Below are 12,623 nucleotides of genomic sequence, written 5' to 3'. Positions count from 1 at the left end.
GAATTTCAAAAAGCTGTAAATGCTTTATATGAAATAAGGACTTGACTCCGATTTCAATGTATAGAGAGGCTAATCAACAAGAATTTTAGCATGAGTTTTACTTTAAAAGGAATTGTAACAAGCTGTAAGAATCCAACACCACAGAAGTCTCAAGTAAAACAGAGAAAGTAAAACAAGTAATGACAGCTCACTGGAATGCTGTCTGAGAGCCAAACTGCATTCTATTAAGGAACTAAATAGCAAGAACCCTCTTAATTTAATTTGGTGATTTTTTTTTAAATAAGCAAAACCTTTTTGAGCAAATTTTGGCATTAAATTACAGTAAAGTTGTGATACAAACCGCCACCAGAGGCAACAACATGAATTAAATTATTATAACATTAGTATTAGATCTTTAATCTTTGTCTGAAAATACAAATAAAAACTGTTATGGAAGATTCTAAAACCTCTGTCATTTAATCAAGAAACATGAATGGCTTTTTTTGAAACCTTTCTGATCTCAGAGGAAATGAAGTATTTAGGCTGTGTTTTTCATTTAAGTATATTACAGTACTTATTTGAGAGACTGGAATGCATCTAATATGTATTTAGGCATTTCTCTTAGAGTATTAATTATGTATTTGATAGAGTGAGTTGGACTAGTTTTTTGTATGAAAAAGCAAGTCCTTGGAATCCTGTGTGTGTGTGTGTGTGTGTGTGAGAGAGAGAGAGAGAGAGAACAGCTTTGTCAACCAACTTTATTACAATATATACCCAACAAACAGTCCATTTAAAACTCTGAACATCACCTGGTTTCACCGATAAATTGTGAAATTGAATAGGATTTGGATACGAGACTATAAATTTGGTGGAAAACTGAGCCTGATCAAGCTTGGTTGATATTGGATTTCATAACAAAACTAGACAAACATTTTCGTGGCTTTCTAATGAAACTGTGGATTCCCAGTGTTGCCAACTCTCATGATTTTATTGCAAGTCTCGTGTTACTTGATTTTCGCAAAGCCTTAGCTACTAGAGTCATGTGAATATGTGAGAATCTCAGCTTTCAATTTTAAAAAAAGTAAGTTTCTAGCCCACATGGTTGTGGAGAAAAGCTTAAAAATATGAACAAATGTACCCCAAAAGTTCAAAAGGCAAATAAAAAGAACCCAGATGTTGTTTTTATAAAATCTCTTGACTTTTAAGCCAATTTCATGATATTTTGGAGGGGAGAAGTGCTGATATATAGGTTTTGAATGATTGGGGTTGGTAGTACAGAATTTCATATGAAAAAAAGAAAGATGCTCACCACCCTAGTTAAGGAGTAGTCCTAAAGAGTAGAAATGCATGAGAAATGCTGTCACATTTTGAACCAGACCAACACAAATGTGGTGCTGTTATATGTGACTGACATTTTTAACCACCACTTTGTATGAGCAAGGCTCCTTCACAGTCACAAGTCTGTTTTTCTTGAATAATGTCGCTATTATAACCCATGAATGGTTAGCAAATTCATGTTTCCTGGCCGTTCTTTTTAAACACTTTACCAGGAAAAGAAGGCCAAGATATATCAGCCACAGCTGGCAACTCTGAATGTTTTCTGTACTTTGCTCAGCAGAGAAGTGGTTAAATTGCCTGTGGATAAATTCCTGTTTCTTCCATGTTGCAGACAGTGACACTTGATCTGCTGAAAGTCCCTAGTAAAATTCTAATTGCATACACAATATTAAATTTGATAGATTTTCTTTTTTAAATGGTGGTGTATTTAATTGTATCAATAATGTGTCTGCCACATGTCATTAAGACAGATTTGTAGTTTGTTGCAGTGTAGCATGGTATTCAAATGCTTTTCATAACATGAAAACTTTGCCAGTGGGTGAAAGCCTATTGTACCCACAGGCAGGCAGACCTAGGTTCTTTGGCAGTATTTTAGTGTAGTTTGGCTTGTCTGTAGTTTTAACAAATCCCATGTAGTGGAAATTAGAAACATAAGTAGGTGTGTATTTTGTAGCAGGGGAAGATGGGTTTGAAACAGAAATCTGCTTTCTTTTATAATCTGAACATAAAATGTTTGTCCAGATGCAGTCTTTCCCCTTTCTTCACCAGATCTGTGCTTGTAATTGTAATAACTGCAGGTTACCAGGCTGTTAGAATCATAGAAATTAGAGATGGCAAAGACCTATTAGGTCTTTTAGTCCATGCCCTTGCCAATGCAGGCTGTTTTCTACAGTATAATTTTCTATGCAGTTTAGTTTAGTCTATACAATATTAAAAGCAGGTGGTACTCCTGAAGCAAAAGTACATATGTTAATTTTATAGGCTGGCTTCCTCATGCTAAAAACAACAACAAAAAATACTAGCAAGCTACAGGTAAAATCAGAGATGTGGGGATTTTCAGGGGCAGAAGGTTTAACTTAATCTATGATACAGGCTCTTATTTATCATGCTTTAGCTGCTTATAAAGTTTTCCAAACCAAACTACTGCGTCTTTCGATGTAGAGAGGTTTGGACATTCAGACAACAGCATAATACATAATACATTTGTGCAGATGGCTGAAGGTTGTGCCCATGCCTCTCTACAAAGCGCTAGGTGAATTATCTGTGTAGTATATTCATTTTTGCAAAGTTGCAAACTCTTACCACAAGATTTAATAAACTTCCACAAACTAGATGTCTTCTCACCCTTCTCCCTCCAAACGTTCCCGTCAGGTTAAGACACTTAAAGCAGCTTTGTCTAAAACTGTTGTTTGAGTCATAGAATAATGGCTCCAAACTGAATTTAATCAAGCTAGAATATTTTTTGGAATCTAACTCTTCCTGTGATGGTAGATTCCCTCAGTACATACAGTTTGGGTTTTGCAGATTTAGAGAGTTGCTATCTTTTTATAGATTGCTTTCTACATCTTGTGAAATAGACAGTAGCTGCCCTCGTTACAGAAGCAATGGCAGGACTAAGGGTATGTCTACACTACGGGATTAATCCGAATTTATATAATTCGGATTTGAAAAACAGGTTGTATAAAGTCGAAATGTATGCGGCCACACTAAGCACATTAATTCGGTGGTGTGCGTCCAAGTACCGGGGCTAGCGTCGATTTCTGCACCGTTGCACTGTGGGTAGCTATCCCATAGCTATCCCATAGTTCCCGCAGTCTCCCGCGCCCATTGGGATTGTGGGTTAAGATCCCAGTGCCTGATGGGACAAAAAACATTGTCGCAGGTGGTTCTGGGTACAGCCTCACCTCCTCCCTCCCTCCTCCCTCCCTGCATGAAAGCAACGGACGGCAGACAACCATTTTCGCGCCTTTTTTCCTGGGTGAGTGAACACTGCAGACTCCATACCACGGCAAGCATGGAGCCCGCTGAGCTCAAGACAGCAGTCATGAACATTGTAAACACCTCGCGCGTTCTCGTGGAGTTTATGCTCAGCCAGGACCAGAAAAACGAGGCGAGGAGGCAGCGGCGGCAGCAACGCAGCAACAAGCATGATGAGGACATTGACATGGACATGGACACGGACATGGATACAGAATTCTGTGAAACCACGGGCCCCGGTGCTTTGGAGATCATGTTGTTAATGGGGCAGATTCTATCCATGGAACGCCGATTCTGGGCAAGGGAAACAAGCACAGACTGGTGGGACCGCATAGTGTTGCAGGTCTGGGACGATTCCCAGTGGCTGCGGAACTTTCGCATGCGTAAGGGCACTTTCATGGAACTTTGTGACTTGCTGTCCCCTGCCCTGAAACGCCAGAATACCAAGATGAGAGCAGCCCTCACAGTTGAGAAGCGCGTGGCGATAGCCCTGTGGAAGCTTGCAACGCCAGACAGCTACCGGTCAGTCGGGAATCAATTTGGAGTGGGCAAATCTACGGTGGGGGCTGCTGTGATGCAAGTAGCCAAAGCAATCACTCAGGTGCTGCTACGACAGTTAGTGACTCTGCGAAATGTGCAGGCTATAGTGGATGGTTTTGCTGCAATGGGATTCCCTAACTGTGGTGGGGCGATAGATGGAACCCATATCCCTATCTTGGCACCAGAGCACCAAGCCACCGAGTACATAAACCGCAAGGGGTACTTTTCAATGGTGCTGCAAGCACTTGTGGATCACAAGGGACGTTTCACTAACATCAACGCGGGCTGGGCGGGAAGGGTTCATGACGCTCGCGTTTTCAGGAACACTACTCTGTTTAAAGGGCTGCAGCAAGGGACTTACTTTCCGGACCAGAAAATAACCGTTGGGGATGTTGAAATGCCCATAGTTATTCTTGGGGACCCAGCCTACCCCTTAATGCCATGGCTCATGAAGCCGTACACAGGCAGCCAGGACAGGAGTCAGGAGCTGTTTAACTACAGGCTAAGCAAGTGCAGAATGGTGGTAGAATGTGCATTTGGCCGTTTAAAAGGTCGCTGGCGATCATTATTGACTCGCTCTGACCTCAGCCAAAGAAATCTCCCCATTGTTATTTCTGCTTGCTGTGTGCTCCACAATCTCTGTGAAAGTAAGGGGGAGACCTTTATGGCGGGGTGGGAGGCTGAGGCAAATCGCCTGGCTGCTGATTACGCGCAGCCAGATACCAGGGCGATTAGAAGAGCACACCAGAAAGCGCTGTGCATCAGAGAAACTTTAAAAACCTGTTTCATGACTGGCCAGGCTACAGTGTGAAATATCTGTTTGTTTCTCCTTCATGAAAACCCGCCCCCTTTATTGACTCATTTTCTGTAAGGAACCCACCCTCCCCCTTCCCCCAGCTTTCTTTCAAACCAAATAAAGTCACTATCATTTAAAAATCATTTATTCTTTATTAATAGATTAGAAAGAGAGGGAGGGAACCCGGGTGGTATTTGGGAGGAGGATTGCTGGGAAGGAAAAAGCCACAAAGAAAAGGTTAAAAAAATGACAGCCTTTTGCTTGGGCTGTCTACTGGGGTGGAATGGGAAGGTGTACGGAGCCTCCCCCCCCCCCCCGTGTTCTTACACGTCTGGGTGAGGAGGATACGGAACATGGGGAGGGGGGAGGGTGGAACGGGCTGAAGCGGCAGTCTGTTTTCCAGCAGCCGTTCCTGAAGCTCCACCAGACGCCGGAGCATGTCTGTTTGCTCATGCAGCAGCCCCAGCGTTGCATCCTGCCTCCTCTGGTCTTCCTGCCGCCACCTCTCATCTCGAGCGTCCCTCCTGTCCTCACGTTGGTCCCTCCTGTCCTCACGTTGGTCCCTCCTGTCCTCACGTTCACTGGCTTCTTTCCTATACTTTGAAACTGTTTCCTTCCACTCATTCAGATGAGCTCTGTCACTGCGGCTGGATTCCATAATTTCAGAAAACATCTCATCTCGCGTTCTCTTCTTACGACGCCTTATCTGTGATAACCTTCGGGATGGAGGAGGGAGGCTTGAGGAATTTGCAGCTGCTGTAGGGAGGGGAAAAAAGAGAGAATTGTTTAAAAAGCTACATTTTGCAGAACAATGCTTATACTCTTTCACGGTGACCAACACTATTCACATTACATAGCACATGTGATTTCTGTGCAAGGTCGCATTTTGCCTCTTAATGCTGAGTGCCTGTGGCTTTGCTGCTAGAGATCACAGGTCTGGGCAACAGAATTCGGCTTGCATGCGGCCATGGTAAGCCATTGTCTTACAGCTTCTGCGCCCTCCTTTCCCACATACCAAGCATAGCCTGTAGAGTGCTGTGGTTTTTCTGTTAACATTCAGCAGCAGCAGCAGAAAACAAACTAACCACCCCCCCTCTCGCCATGAATTCTCTGGGATGATCGCTGTACCCCTCCCCCCCACCGCGTGGCTGGTATCAGGGAAGATCCCTGCAGGCACCAAACTAACCACCACCCCCCGCCGCCGCCCCCCTCCCGCCATGAATTCTCTGGGATGATCGCTGTACCCCTCCCCCCCACCGCGTGGCTGGTATCAGGGAAGATCCCTGCAGGCACCAAACTAACCACCACCCCCCGCCGCCGCCCCCCTCCCGCCATGAATTCTCTGGGATGATCACGGTACCCCCCCCCACCGCGTGGCTGGTAACAGGGAAGATCCCTGCTAGCCAAACGCGAAAAACTCAGGGCCAATTTCCCATCTGTGCTTGGCTAACTGCAGGGAAGGATTTATTTTCCGCCACAGGCAAACAGCCCAGTAGGAACGGCCACCTCTGTCCCCTTAATTAAGTTCCCGTATTTCAACCAGGTTACCAGGAGTGATATCACTCTCCTGAGGATTACACAACAAGATAAAGAACGGATGTTGCTTGAATGCCAGCAAACACTGGGACCATACGCTGCCAGGCTTTATCAGGCAATGATACCAGATTACTTGCTGCAAGCATGGCGTGGTCAAGTGTCCTACCATGGAGGAGGGAATAAGGATGCACTGCCCAGAAACCTTCTGGCAAGGCTTTCGGAGTACCTCCAGGAGAGCTTCATGGAGATGTCCCTGAAGGATTTCCGCTCCATCCCCAGACACGTTAACAGACTTTTCCAGTAGCTGAACTGACCGCGAATGCATCCCAAGTCCTCAGGGCAAAGTAATCATTAAAAACCGTTTGCTTTTACAACAAGTTTTATATTTTAAAAGGTAAACTCACCTGAGGTCCCTTCCATGGGGTCAGAGTCTTGGGTACTGGCTTGGGAGGCTTGGGAGGGTACTTCAGTCAGGGTGAGAAAAAGATCCTGGCTGTTGGGGAGAACGGAGTGCTGTGTGCTCTCTGCAAGCTCATCCTCATCCTCCTCCTCCTCCTCTCCCCCATCGGCAGAATCCTCAGGCGTCGCTGATGAGACTATCCCCGACCCAGAATCCACGATCACAGGTGGGGTAGTGGTGGCAGCCCCCCCTAGAATTGCATGCAGCTCGGCGTAGAAGCGGCATGTCCGCGGCTCTGACTCGGAGCGACCGTTTGCCTCCTTTGTTTTTTGATACGCTTGTCTGAGCTCCTTGACTTTCACGCGGCACTGCTCAGAGTCCCTATTGTGGCCTCTCTCCATCATGCCCTTGGAGATTTTTTCAAAAGTTTTTGCATTTCATCTTTTAGAACGAAGTTCTGCAAGCACTGAATCCTCTCCCCATACAGCGATCAGATCCAGTACCTCCCTCACGGTCCATGCTGGTGCTCTTTTTCGATTATCAGCCTGCATGGTTACCTGTGCTGATGAGCTATCTGTGGTCACCTGTGCTCTCCACGCTGGGCAAACAGGAAATGAAATTCAAATGTTCGCGGGGCTTTTCCTGTCTACCTGGCCAGTGCATCCGAGTTTAGATTGCTGTCCAGAGCGGTCACAATGATGCACTGTGGGATAGCTCCCGGAGGCCAATACCATCGAATTGCGGCCACACTATCCCTAATTCGAAATGTTAAAATCGATTTTGGCGCTACTCCGCTCGTCGGGGTGGAGTACAGAAATCGATTTAAAGGGCCCTTTATATTGAAATAAATAGCGTCGTTGTGTGGACGGTTACAGGGTAAATTCGAATTAAAGCTGATAAATCCGAATTAAAGTCGTTGTGTAGACCAGGCCTTACACTTACAGGGAATGTTTTTTCTGTTAAACCACAGTAGCAGTACATGGAATGCAGACATTTGTTAGCTGCCCTAAAGTAGTATCATGTCCCTGAGCTACATGTTACCCCAGAATCAGAGAAGCCTCCAGGGAGTCCTCTTGCAGTTATGCAGTCAAAGGAATTTGCCATGTTTGGTAATACAGGTTCCGGGTCAGATTGTCCTCTGGACAGAATTTCTTTGCTTGGTTTTAATTTTGAACATTTCAGTGAAAACAGCCTTTTTTTTTCCTGAAGGGGTTAAACATTCTCCTCCCCCCCCTTCCCGTCCCCAAGGTGCCGTACTAATCCATTAATTTCTATTTACAAAGTGCCCATCCAGTGCTCTGGGCATTGTACAAAAATTAAAAACAGTACCTCAGCACAGGCAACACACATAACAGGTTAGTCCCATAACATGCTGTGATCTCATAAAAATTGGTCATACGTGGCCGCCTCCAGAACTATTTCCTATCCCAACTCCTCAAACAGTCCTTCCACCTGCCTTGTAAAGAAATATTTTATTAATGCATGAAAACCAGAAAGGGAAGCTGATTTTCTAGTTCACACATCACCTGTAATCAGGATGCTGCAGGGCCATTCTGCCCTCTGTTACACATGTGCAATCTTACCCTCTTCAGTGGGCTTGGAAAGATATAACTGAAGGCCTAATTGGGATTTCTCCAGTTGCAATTTAATTGGCAACTTTGTTGACAATACACAAGTCAGAGTCAAATCCGGCTCATTCTGCCATCGTTGTGTTGGCTCAGCAGTGACAACAGGAGTAAGCAGCAGTATACATAAGTTAGCATTTTGACTCTGATTACACACAGAGAGCAGATCTGTTGTGCAAAAGGGTTCCATTTTTATACCTGTTGCTTTTCAGAATAGTAACTCTTTTTTTTTTTTTTAAAGTCCAGCTCTATCCCAATATATATTATTTCCTAGATTAGTGTCCAAATGGAATTTTGAAGATCATTGAACACTGAAATTTTGCAGTAAACCTCGCTGGTGCCTAACATCTGTACACAGCCACTGTAAACATTCACTGTGATCAATAACTGAAAATTGTTTACCTCGTCTATAATGACCTAATGTTTTATATTAGACAGCAGTACAAAGCAGACCCTGTAGAGATACCTGTTCAACAGATTTGCCTCCAACTGTAGGCAATGATATACATTTAGGAAAATCAGATGGCAGATGGGAAAAATCCACAAAACTTCTACATCAATTGAAGAGTTTTGTTTCCAGCTCAGGTTTTCACTCCTAATGTGTGAGAGAGAGACACAATGGGCTATGTCTGCATCAAATTATGAACTCCATGTTGTAGTAGTTGTTGAATACAAAGCTAAACCTGGCTGAGGGCAGCCTATTGTATTGTGTTCCAGACAATTGCTTCATCCAGAAAAAGTATTCGGCCACTCATTGAAGGGCTATCAGTGAGAGAGAATCATCTGGGACTATTGACTTTGAATAATTCTCAACTATTGGCCCACTCCCATTGAACAGTGAATTTTCTACACGGACTTGCAAGGCAGGTGGGGCGAGCATAATTGGGCTTGTAGCTTCTCAAGTTGAGCACATTACACAGAGACGGAGGCCTACTTAAGAATGGGAGTCTGCTCTATGTAGCAGGAGGCTGGCCAACACCAGCGCTGGCCGACAGACACCATACATAAGAAGAACTTACAGGAGAGAGAGAATGGAACAGACCCTGTCCAATGTGAGATGCTGATGAACCATGGACTCACAGAAGCAGGTGAGATCAAACTAAGGTGCGGTACATCTCAGGACTTGTCATATTTTCAAAGTTCTGTAACTCTTGGGTGTTTTAGTAAAGTCACTGTGGTTAAGAAATTTCTTTGCTAAGTCTGTGTTCTTTGCTTTCCTGCCACATATCCCCAAAGGGGTTAAACTAGCAGACCAGAGTTCCCACAGTCTAGATCAAATGCTAAGGGAGTGGGTGGTCTTGGGAGGTCTCACACTGGTTTTAGAGTCTAGGGCAGCTGGGTATCAGTGTCCTATGTCCCAAAGGATGACAGATGAGGTCTGAGCCTGGAAGTGTGTCCTGTAATCCCTGAGTTAGAACAGTTATTAGGCTCTGGCCAGATCTAGTTGGCTTATAAGCGCATGGTACCAAGCGATTGAGTCCATTAGCAATAGACTGGTGACGATTCAGTGGGGAACAGGGTCAGGTTGTAATGGGGTTTAATTACAACTATGTAGCAATAAGTATTATGCTGGTGGAAAAGGTAGGACTCAGCTCCCATTCATTTACACAGTGGTGGTCATAGTATTTGTTTGAGTGAAACTGTGTAGATGACAACAAAATGTAAATAAAATAAAATGAAAATAAAGGTAGTGCCAGCCATAGAATCTTACCATCTAGGTTTTGGGCAGTGACTCTGGTTTCTTTTTTATTAAATATTTAATAATCTCACATTCCCGTTAGGAACGTGAACGTTTTCTCCAATTCCTCAAAGAAATTAATCTTTTGAAACTGTTGGTTCTGTTACTCCTGTCAGCAGTATTTGTGGTCTAAGATAATGTGATTATGACCTAGACCCCATTCTTGGAACTGAGAGGCCAAGAGCAACTCAGCAGGTTCTCATTACAATGTTGTTGCAATGGAGTGATAAGTATTCTGGATCAATCATATTCCTGCATAAATCTCCGTCTTTGTTTTTCCTCTTTTTCCGCAATGTGATGACTTTGAAGAGTTGCCTTCTTGGCAGCTTCTGCAAAAGCAAAGAAACGCTTATCAGTGTGCGCCCCAATAATCTCTGTTGGATGCTAAAAACTTCTCTATAAAAAGTAGCATACAACCTTAGAGAACTGTTGGAACCCATTCTACGGAAACAAGTAAATAAGAGCCCATGAGTGACGCAGTAACTCTGCTTGAAATTTTGCTCAGCTCTAGTGCTGCTTTGGGAGTGTTTATAGGAACTCAGTGAGTTCCCTACCTTTTGTCTTGTTGCCTTTCTTCTATGGTTATTTTGGATCCTGAGCTTTAATATACTTCCAGTCAATTGCCAGTTGTACATTCCAGCATTTTTAGGGAATGTATTAGGCTGTTTTGATTAGTACTTGTGCTTTCTTGGTGTAAAAATCCCACATTATTGGGTTTCTGTTCACCTGTTTTCAAACATGTTTTCAAGTACAGTAAAATATATAAGCTCTTCACTGTTCATTCTAACTTCCACAGTGTTTTTTGCTTCTTTTAGTTCATCACTGATATCTTCAGGCTATTCCAGTATGAAAGTCACACACCAATTTAAACTAGAAGACTATATGGCTCCTGTTATTTTGAAAGTAAAGAAAAACCTAAAATTAAATTAGAAGTTCTGCCAATTTGTATTAATGTTTGATCATGATACTGATTTTTTTGAGCCAGTTAAAGGGACTGTTTTTTTTCATAAAAGCCTTTAATTAGGTAGACATTATTTTGGATTTTATGTTTTCACCATCTTGGCTACTTAGAGCCAAAGGCTACTTCATCTGAACTAACTTCAGCCATGTCAAAAATTTTCTGTCTGGTATTTGCTAATGACAAGCCAAATTTGATTCTGTTACATTCATGTAACCCCACTAATGTCCGTGGGACTGTACGCACAGAATCATAGAACTGTAGAGATGGACAGGATCTCAAGAGATCATCTAGTCTGTCTCCCTGTGTGGAGGCAGGATTAAATATACCTAGACCATACCTGGTCGATATTTGCCTAATCTTAAATAAGAGCAGAATTTGGCCCATTTTGTCCCACTCCATGAAATTCAATTCAAACTCATTTATGTAATAGTTAAGAGTTTTCTTCATCAATAGATTTAGGCAAGATTCTCAAAAATGGCTCGGAGTTTTGGGTGCCTCCATTTTTGACTGCCCAGTTTGAGATATCTTACTGGTGCCTGACTTTGGCCTTGGCTAAACTGGCAATTCACAGCGCTGCACTTGCTGCACTCAGGGGTGTGAAAAAACACCCCCCCTGAGCGCAGCGAGTTCAGCGCTGTAAAGCGCCAGTGTAATCAGCGCCTGCAGCGCTGCACACTCGCTCACAGCGCTGCAAGCTATTCCCCTCGGAGAGGTGGAGTACTTGCAGCGCTGTGAGAGAGCTCTCGCAGCACTGGTGGCGCGACTACACTCGCGCTTCACAGTGCTGCCTCGGCAAGTGTAGCCAAGGCCTTTGAGGAGGCAGGTGCTCGGCACTTCCTAAAAATCATGTTCCTTTAAGGTAATGATCAAGTTGGACAGCCAAATTGTGATGCTGCCCATGTGAGTCATTTTTGAAAATCTTAGCCTTAGTGTTGGGTGGGAACAGGCCGGCGCAACCACTAGGCGAACTAGGCAGTCGCCGCCCAGGGCCATCCTCAGGCATAAGCAGCTGGGTAGGGCACCTGAAAATTTGGGGCACCACTGGGTCTTAGTGTCCACCCCACTATCCTATCCCTGTTCTGACCCTTCCTGCAGGCTCTGAGTCTTCCTGGGAAGGAGATCTAGTAGTTAAAAGAGAAAAAGTCTCCAGCCTGCCAGACCTATTAGCACAACACTGAAACTGTTAAAGAGCCATTCAAGGGGTAATGAAGACATTTAACAGGCATTTGCCAACCCCCAGGTATCTACTGTCAGTTTCTGAATGTACTGACAAAAACAGTTGTGCATGACTGTCATATTTACGCAGGACACGTCAGTCTACAGGACCTTAGTTTAAAATTTGCTTTAAAAATATTTCATTAGTAAGTTGGCGAAGATTATAAAATCACATCTCTAAAAAATCCTTGCATAGATTTTTAGATGCACAATCATCTTTAGCCTTAAATACTTGGATCTTCAGACACATGTTTTTTTAAATAAATTCTTCAAAAGACCACCCTTATCTAAAATACACACTTTAATGACTATAGTAAAAAAACTTACTTCCAAAGTCTTCCTGTCCTTTCTGTCCATCCCTTTCTCCCTTCACCCCCTTGAAGGAAGCAAGAGCCCTTTGCTTCCAGATAGCTGGACAAAGAGTTTCTATTTCTTTACTTCTGACTATCTGATGAACTAGTTTTAAGCAAAATTAGTACCTTAGTAAGATATAAAATCCTTTGTTATGCCTAAAAGCT

The 12,623-nt window shown here is 43.6% G+C and overlaps 2 protein-coding genes across 3 annotated transcripts in view; one reads left to right on the top strand and one right to left on the bottom strand.

Moving 5' to 3' along the window:
* Positions 1 to 12,623, top strand: part of THSD4 (thrombospondin type 1 domain containing 4) — a 641,818-nt gene that overhangs the window by 275,888 nt on the left and 353,307 nt on the right. The gene's annotated exons all lie outside the window — the stretch shown is intronic.
* Positions 4,820 to 7,122, bottom strand: LOC128844624 (SRRM2 protein homolog rsr-2-like). The gene is made up of 2 exons (XM_054042520.1): positions 6,571 to 7,122; positions 4,820 to 5,386 (listed from the first exon to the last, which is right to left on the bottom strand). Exons 1-2 carry the CDS (start codon positions 6,968 to 6,970, stop codon positions 4,869 to 4,871), a joined length of 918 nt encoding a protein of 305 aa, XP_053898495.1. The 5' UTR covers positions 6,971 to 7,122; the 3' UTR covers positions 4,820 to 4,868.

This window comes from Malaclemys terrapin, chromosome 10 (assembly GCF_027887155.1).
Source record: "Malaclemys terrapin pileata isolate rMalTer1 chromosome 10, rMalTer1.hap1, whole genome shotgun sequence".
Lineage (NCBI taxonomy): Eukaryota > Metazoa > Chordata > Testudines > Emydidae > Malaclemys > Malaclemys terrapin.
The sequence above is the reverse complement of the archived record's forward strand: the minus strand, read 5'-3'. Positions and strand labels throughout refer to the sequence as shown.